The 8,877-nt window shown below is 57.4% G+C and overlaps 1 protein-coding gene across 1 annotated transcript in view; it reads left to right on the top strand.

The window, feature by feature from the left end:
- Window positions 1-8,877, top strand: part of FHL2 (four and a half LIM domains 2) — a 40,258-nt gene that overhangs the window by 19,430 nt on the left and 11,951 nt on the right. Inside the window, exon 2 of the mRNA XM_014536452.1 lies at window positions 5,984-6,158. Within this exon, the coding sequence (XP_014391938.1) occupies window positions 5,984-6,158 (175 nt within the window). The remainder of the gene's footprint in view (window positions 1-5,983; window positions 6,159-8,877) is intronic.

Below are 8,877 nucleotides of genomic sequence, written 5' to 3'. Positions count from 1 at the left end.
TGGTTGCCTCCTGCACAAGCCCTGACCAGGCCAGGGTGGAGTCTGCAACCGAGGTACATGCCCTTGACCGGAATTGAACAGGGACCCTTTGATCCGAAGGCCAATGCTCTATCCACTGAGCCAAACCAGCGAGGGCTAGAATCAGGATACTTTAGGTCACTTTAAAGTGATTGAAGGTCCACCAGGGAGTCTGGGGGTCTGAGAGCATCTCCGTCACACTCCCCGCAGGGTGCCGGGGCGCAGCGCCGTAGGTCACAGTGTTGACAGGGCTGGACGAGGTTCTGGTTACTAAGGACGGAAAGGAAACCTGTGTGGATGGGGACGCTGCAGGGAAAGGGCCGCCGCGTCTCCCCAGAGAAATATCGGGGTGCGACCTAAGGCTGGACGGGCATGAGGCCACTGGGGCCACCCAGCCTGGTGGCCTTTCTGTGGCGCTTCCTGTCTGCCTTGAGCTCTGGGATCGGGCACCTCTGACCCTCCCCGCCCCGCATCGCCCAGGGCAGTGCTGTGTGGCCAGAGCCGCCGCCGCCCTGAAAACAGCCGCAGTTCCTCGACCTTCCGCTGTCCACGCCGCCTCCTCTCGCTTCCTGCGTGTCGTGGGCCGGGGCGGCGGTGGCGTCCCCACCACAGTAAGGCCGGCAGCTGGAGCGGTGCAGGGTCAGCGGGGCCTCGCAGCTGGGGCTGTGCCTGTGCCCGGAGAGGAGGGGAGAGCCTGGAGGGCTGAAGGGGGACAGAGCAGAGGACGAGGCTGGGCAGGCGTGTTGGGACCAACTTGCAAAGATGCTGCCGTGTCCGGCAACGACGGTGAGAAACATGCCTGGGTCTGTCAGACCCCTGAAGGCCGAATGCTGTCGGAAACGGAATGTGGGCTTTTAGCGTTGTGTTCAGTTTGCTCATGTGTAAAATAAGAATAAAACCTTATATCACAGGGTATTGTATGGCTCCAAATAGGTAAGAAGGAATTAAGGAACAGGATTTAGATGTAAAAGGGCTGAGGAAACCAGCAGCACTGTGCAAAGGCAGAGGGGCTGTTCTTGGCGTGGGAGAGCAAGGGGAGGGAATCCTTGTCAGGCCCGTGGCTTCGCGAGTCCCTGGGGCTCAGCCAGCCACTCGCGGTGGACACAGCCAGTGTGTTCATCGTTCGCAGCGATTTGAACAGAAGCCAATACTAACATTAATTGAGCAATTACAGTAAAGCAAGTTAGTTATGCTTGGTGTATCTGCTTTACCTTAGAACTTGTGTGTGTTAAAATGCTTTCCATGTAGCCCTAACTGGTTTGGCTCAGTGGCTAGAGCGTCGGCCTGCGGACTGAAGGGTCCCAGGTTCGATTCCAGTCAAGGGCATGTACCTTGGTTGCGGGCACATCCCCAGCAGGGGGTGTGCAAGAGGCAGCTGATCGATGTTTCTCTCTCATCGATGTTTCTAACTCTCTATCCCTCTCCCTTCCTCTCTGTAAAAAAATCAATAAAATACATTGAAAAAGAAATGCTTTCCATGTAGTAACTCACGAACTCTTTCCATCTTTGCAGGCAGTGGTAGCTACTGTTATTGCTTCTTCACAGGTGAGAAATCTGAGGCCAGAAGCGGTTAAGAGCCTTGCGTGCCCTCGGTCATGTATCTGTTAGATAGGATTTGAATCCAGAGCCCGGAGTTCAACAGCAGGAGGAAATACACCAGGCGTTTCAGACGCCTGCCCAGCGTCCAGGGGCCCTGGGGCTGCAGCAGGCGTGCAGGGGGGACTCAGGCCTCCCACCTGCCACTTGCAGCAGCTGCTCAGATGTCATCGGCCAGGAAGCGGACCTCAGACTGCAGCTGCAATGGAGGAGGGGGCGGTTATATTCCCAGAGGACCCACCGCCAGCGGAGGCACAAGCTCATTAAAGAGTAGTGTTATTTATTGCAACCCAGGAAACTTAAGAGCATGGTCATAGCTCAATACTTATTTTCAAGGAAAATATCTTGTTAGGTTTGAAAATTATCAAACGTCCTTGAATGAGCCATTCAGGAACTCTTGTGTTAAAGCAGAAAGACGTGTGTGTGCATGCGCGTGCGAGAGAGCGGGGCAGACTGAGAGGAACTGTGCAGGTGAGTCCGGCCCCGGGAAGGGAGTGCGCAGCTAGCTCCGCCGGGTCAGCTGAAGAGGCCGCTGGGGCGCGGGCACGAGAACCACTCTCAGGCCCCCCCCCCATCTCCACCAGCCGGAGCACAGGCCAGCGGCTCAGGACACAGCTGAGCTGGAGCAGCTGCACCCCCCTTGGACCTAGTGAGTCAGGTCATTGTGAGAAAGGCAGCAGCGCCTTGGGGGACCCCCTTCCAAGAGCAGGGGTGGCCGCGGGAAGCATGCCTTTAGGGCTGGATAGCTAGCACTGATGCTTACGGTCTAGTGGGGACTTGTCCATGGGCCCCACACTTAGGGGACACTTCCTGGTGTCAAAGGCCTATGTCATCCACTCAGCCTGAGCGGGAGCTGTGCGTTTGTGCCGGGAACGTTTCCCGTAGGAGAGATGCGTGGCTGCGGCTCCTGATGCACCTGCACTTGCTGCTTAGCCATGACGGCCAGTCACGCCCACCTCTCCACTGCCCAGGGTGGAGGCTGCCATGGCTGTGGCTTTGCTCCCAGACACAGCTTCCCTAAGGGCAGCCCCAACGGGCAAGTGTCCTCAACCTCCTGCTTCCTTTCTTCCTCTTCCCACTAACCTATGGCCCAGCTGTGACGCCACCCCCTGGGCAACTAGACCCTCTTCCGGGAGGCAGCCTCCACGCGTGGCCCCCTCCCCCTCCCGCCTCTCCCCGGAGGCAGTGGGGTCAGGAGCATGGAGAGCGCTTTGCCCCTTTCCACAACAAATGCCTTCGTGGGTGACTGGTCTGCCAGGAGGGGACCCAGCTACACCTGAAAAAGTGTTTCTCTCCTGCTACGTAACAATCGAAACTTATTCCTCACTGTTGCAAGTCGTGGTAAAATACACAGGATACAGACGGCGCATCCTACCCCTTTTGAAGGGTGCAGTGCCGTGGTGTTAAGCACATTCACATCGTGGAGCAACAGATCTCCAGACTCGTCTTCCCAAACGGAACTGTGCCCGTTACACAGCCTCCCTGCCCCTCCCCACCCCTCCCCACCCCACAGCCGCTCTGCCTGTGGGAGGCTCGGGGCTCTCCTGTGAGTGGAATGAGACAGTGCCCGTCCTTGTGTGTCTGGTTGGGTTTCCGTGTGGTGGTCAGAATTCCCTTTCTTCCCTGCGGTCTTCATACACTGTGTCCGCCCCTTCACCCAGCGATGGACGCTGGGCAGCTTCCACGGCTCGGTTGGTGTGAATAATGCTGCCGCGAACGTGGGTCCACAAACCCTCTTTCGGTTCTCGCGGGCTCACGTCCGAAAGGGGAGTTGCTGGATGTGGACATCTATTTTTAACTTTTGAGGAACTGCCGTACTGTTTTCCATCCCAGAAAACCTGACGTGCATGGACTCCAGAGTCAGCTTGACAGTGGCGACCGCTTGGTCAAAACCTGCAGCTCCTCTCAGGCCGAGGGGCCCACCTGCTGGACAGGCTTGAGGGCTGTCCCACCTCCTCCAGCGCTGAGACGAAGGCGACGCCCAACTGCACTCATTGGGCTGAAAACACAGCCTGTTTCCGCTGTTTCCCGGTGGGTGCACCCAGCTCTCACCGAGGGGGTTTTTGAAAGCGAGAGCAGCTCAGAGCCAACCAGGGCTTCAGCTGGCATGTCCCCGGAAACAGCTTTTGCATCAGAAGGACTTGAGCTTGGGCCCTGCCTGGCGACGTGCCAGCGGTGTGCCAGGGAGCGACTGGGCATCTCTGGGCCTCCAGCACAGCCGGACCTCCCTGCATGGCCACACGCACTGTCCCTGGCAGCCCAGAAAGGAACAATGATGACAGCTGTAGGGAGGAGGGAGATGTGCAGAGTTTGGCTCTGTGGTGTGTAATGAGCTTACCTGTACTGTTAATACAAATTGATGCATTTTCTACCTTCTTCATTTGTCAAAATAACCAGCCAAGTGCAGATAATCTCTCCCCTTTTCTGAAAATACCTGAGGCTAGAGATTCAAGAGACAGGACAGCGCTCTGCCCACAGGCCATGCACCCTCAGGGCGGGCAGGCGTTGCAGTGTGCCGTCCCCTGGTCCCGAGAGGCAGTGTCCGCTCGCAGGACCCCGATCCCAGGGCTGCTGGACTCCGGGGAGAACCCGCCTCACAGAAACAAGCCCACGGAGTCCTGCACTAGGAGATTCTGTGCTTGTCTCACCTCCTTTCCGTGTTATCTGGCACCGGCCGTGACTCCTCCCAGGTGTCCTGGGAAGCAAGCCGCTGACGGGCGCGCGTTAGGGCTGCAGGCTCACCCTCCCAGTAGCCCAGCTGTGCTCACAGGCATTCAGCAATGATACTGTTTAAATTCCCCGAATTAAAACAATGCGCAAAGGGATCACCGAATCAGATAGCTTTAGTTTGTTCCAAGTTCTGCGGTGTTTCCGCAAAAGAGAACTGTTTGTTCTGGTTCGGGTCCGAGTGGAGCTGGTGTTTTAGGTCTCGGGTCCGAGTGGATCCGGTGTTTTGTCTTTCTGTCAAGGCCAGGATGTGTTTTCACACCCTGCGCTCGGCATTGCTCCAGCTCCCGCCTGGGTGTTGGTACCAGAGACGTGGGGGGCGGGGGAGGATGCTCTTGGCGGTGGTGTGAGCAGCCACTCCAGCTCCCGCCTGGGTGTTGGTACCAGAGACGTGGTGGGGCGGATGCTCTTGGTGGTGGTGTGAGCAGCCGCGTCAGGGCACTGAGCTGGGAGCCGGCCCGGAGCCCTCACCGTGGCCTCCGATTCTGTTTCTGCCTCTTTAGTAAATGGATGACGGTTCTGGGCCAGAGCTGGGAATACCAGGAATAGTAGAAAAATAATCTGTTTAAGATAAAGCTGGATGTAAGCAGGTCACTTTAATTTCGAACTGGTACTTCCAAAAGCCATTTGAACAACACAGTATGAGGAGGTTTCTTCTTCGGGCAACACCCAGGGCAGCGGAGAGCCTGCAGCTCCCCCGTTCACTCTCGGCCCCTCTTTCTGAAACGCAGGGGCTCCGTCTTCTCAGCACCTGTCCCATCGGTTCCTTACTTGCTCTTCCCACCGACCAGACCTCCAGCCCTCGCATCTCCGCGGGACCTTCTGCACGTTTCCACCTCCGCGTCCCCTCCCCCTCCCCTGTCCTCATCCACCTGCACACGCATGTCCCCTGCACGGCCTCAGGATGAACCTAGACTGCGTGCAGGCCTTACAGCGCCCTCCTGGCCCCGCCTGGTTGGGAATGCGCCCCGTGGGGCCCCGGCTGGAGCCCAGCACCAGCTCCAGCAAGCACCCCGCCCTGCTCCTGCCCTTCGTCCATGCACAGGCCTTTCTCTGCCCGGAATGCCCTTCCCGACCTTCCTCCCCGCTCCCTGCCCACCTGGGCTCCAGCCTCAGCTGGTGGAACCAACGCGTGGAGTCTCCTGGCACTTTCCGCCAGGTCCCGCCAGGGCCTGTGCCGGGGCTCCTTCCCTGACTCGCCCTCCACCTGGGGCTCCCCTCCTGCCGCCACCTCGGGATCCTGCTGTCAGGGGGCTCTGCCCACCTCCCTCGGAGGCCCAGGCTCCTGCAGCCCAGAGGCTGTCTGTGAGAAGCCTTGGCTTTCATCTTTTCTGTCTCTTTCTCAGAGATGATACCTACCTAAGGGAAATCCATTCGCTTTTCAAAGCATCTCGTTCTCTCTCCGTCTCTTTCTCTGTCTCTCACACACACACCCCATCTAAACAGTTGCTCCGAAATGCAGTAGGACAGCAGCCTCGCCTTACTCATTTGAGCAGTAGGTGGAGAGCATGGCCCAGGAATGCCCACAGCCTCTGGCCCTTCACTCCGTCTGCCTCCCAGGTTGGCACAGGCCCCTCTGCAGTGGGCGGAGCCGCTCCCCCCGCTCCCCCTCACCTGACTGTCTCTGTGTCTGGGTCTGCAGGACTTGTCCTATAAGGACCGGCACTGGCACGAGGCCTGCTTCCACTGCTCCCGCTGCGAGAACTCGCTGGTGGACAAGCCCTTCGCCGCCAAGGAGGACCAGCTGCTCTGCACCGACTGCTACTCCCACGAGTACTCGTCCAGGTGCCAGGAGTGCAAGAAGACCATCATGCCAGGTCAGCACGCCCCGCGCACGCGCTCCTCCCTCCCTGCGCTCGCGATTCTGTATCGTGGTCGTGTCGGCCAGCATGCCTGTCCCCCGGGTGCCCCGCGCAGCAGCTGGGTGTGCAGAGACTGGTGGGTGGGGAGGCGACCGGTCCTCCGTCCTGGAGCTCACATTCTGCGTTCTGCGGACGGACCCACCTTCAGAGCAACCCAGATGCGACTGCAGCAAGGACTTGCCCTCGAGGGGCGGCGCGGGCTGTGTCCCTCGTTGTTTAGGAGGAAAGTAGTTTGTTTTGTTTTGGTTTTTGCGGGAGGGAGGAATGTTTCCTTTTAAAAACTAGAGGGAACAAATATATGTGACATTTAAAAAATAGATCTTGTGAGACATAGAAATGCGGGCAAGTAGAGCGCCCTGTGCGGGGCCGAGGACTTGGACCTGCCGCTGACACAGGTGCAGACCTCGCTGTGGCCAGTTCGCCGGCGGCACAAGCAGGGCCGGCCTCCGCACCACCCGCGAAGTGGGCCCGGAAGGCAGACTTGGCGGGTTTAGCAAATAAGAACACAGAACTCCCAGTTACGTCTGAACATCAGCTCATCTTCTGGTGTCTCCCATTCGGGACCTTTAATCTGGCATCCCTGCCGGAGAGCCACACGAACCAGGACAGGCCGCGGAGCACGGAGGGGGGAGCAGTGACGAAGTCCCGGGAGCCTGCGCACGGCCGGCCAGAGGGTACAGATGGCTGCATGAGGGTGCCACGGGGTGTGGAGGACTTGGGGCCTGAGGACTCTGAGGCGGTCGGGAGGGTCTGGGAGGGCCCAGGAAGGCCCACGGAGCCAGCCTTGGGCACAGTGGCCCTTGGAGCGAGGGCTGGAGACATCCCCCCCCCCCGGCCCCACCCACGAGACTGCTGCTTTATGCTGCTTTAGGGGAGCTCGGCCTTACCGGACAAGGTTTAGAACTAAGGGCGGCACATTAAGAGAATGGCACCCACAGAAATGATGCATGAAGTAATCTGATAAAGTATGTGTGGGGTTCTAAAAAGTCGGTCTAAAGAGTAAATTAAGCTAGCGATTCTGACTTAAAGTACATGGAGTAAGTGATTTAGGCTTGTGATTTTAAATGGAAAATGTCTTCATTGATAAACTGTTTGGACATTTAAGGTATCTTATGATTCCCCATGGTTAGAAGTTTTCTTCATTTCAACAATTACTTAAGAACTTGAGGTTCAGTTTGTTAGTTGAGGAACTTTAAAGGGATATTAAATATACTTAATTTTCAAAAGTAGTCTTAAAGGAGTTCAGTTCACCACATTAACAACAGAACCAAATGTAAAGGCCCCTGAAAAGTGATTTTTAAAATTCACTATATTCATGAATGTGATCATAGATGTGCCATGTGAACTTGAGGGTTTTGAGTTTGTTACCTCAATAGATTGAATGCTAATTTTTAAAAACTAAGGCGGCTGCTGAGTAATCGTAGGTCATGCAGCTGGGGTCCCAGTGACGGAAGAGATGAGGCTGCAGAGGTCACGGAGAGGCAGGTTCTCCACTCTGCCGGGGACTGCTTGTCAAGCTCTGAGTTTGTGTTTTATTTTTGGTTTGCTCTGTTTTTGGCAACAGAGATACTAAAGAGTTCTGAGCAGGAGACCGGCATGTGGGAGGTGTTATTTTAGGAAGATCTATTGCCTTAAGAAATCATAACCTTCTGAAAGGCAAGGTCATAATTAGGTCTCAGTCAGATGGTTCTATTGCTACTGCATTCTCCCGGTCAACACATCTCACAAGTAACTGTGACATCCTATCACAGGGAGCAGAGGCCGGGCCCACAGCCCTGCCACCGGAAGACTTTTACAAAATGACGTTAACACTCACCTGTTGGAACCAAGCGGCCCACATGTGGAGACAGTGGGAATGCCAGCTGCAGCCATGTCCACGGGGTCACACGCAGGGACACACAGTCCTGCACAGGACCCTGGGTTCATGGACACACAAGCCAAGCTGTACTAGGGTTCCACAGCCAGAGCCCAGGAAGGGCCTGCGGGAGGCTCTGAGCAGACGCCTGCCGCCTCTGTTCACAGCCCCTCACCTGCCTGAGTTCTCCCAGGGTGGCGGGCCCTGCCTCCGCACTCCCTGTCCACTCGGGATCCGGGGTTTGCACTTGCTCAGCGGAGTTCTGCCCTTTTGCAAGGAAGCCCTGTGGGCCCCTCTGCTTCTCCAGGTCCTCCCTTCACTGCCCTGCCTGGAGGACCAGGGCAGGATGGGAGTCCTTCTTGGGGGAGGGGGACCCAAAGGAGGAAGTCCCAGGCCGAAAGGCTCACGCTGGAGCTCCCAGGACTGGTGGGGGTGCACAGCCCGAGGTCCCACCTGCAGGTGGCCTGAGCCCACAGGAACGGAGATGTCTTTCCGGGGGAGTCCGGGCATCGGGAAGGCGGTGCAGGTACGGAGGATGCCCAGCGCGGCCCTTGGAATGAGAGCTATGTGGAATCACACAGTGCGAGCGTGTAAAAGCATGGACAGTTCTAAGCTTACATGGCCTTCAGGGTCACCTGTCTCAGCTCACCAGGGAGGACACCGGAGGTCCCGCCAGGCTGCTGCAGGGCTGGGAGCCACCTTCTGGCGCAGGTAGGAGGGCACGCAGGGGACTCAGGTGGGCAACACTGACTGCTTCCCGCTCGGCACCGCGTTGATTCTGAGTTCTGAGGTGGAGGAGCCGGATGAGCCTCTGTGGTG

Source organism: Myotis brandtii, unplaced genomic scaffold, assembly GCF_000412655.1.
Source record: "Myotis brandtii unplaced genomic scaffold, ASM41265v1 scaffold1627, whole genome shotgun sequence".
Classification (NCBI taxonomy): domain Eukaryota; kingdom Metazoa; phylum Chordata; class Mammalia; order Chiroptera; family Vespertilionidae; genus Myotis; species Myotis brandtii.
Note: the sequence above shows the minus strand (reverse complement) of the source record. Positions and strands in the feature narration are given on the sequence as shown.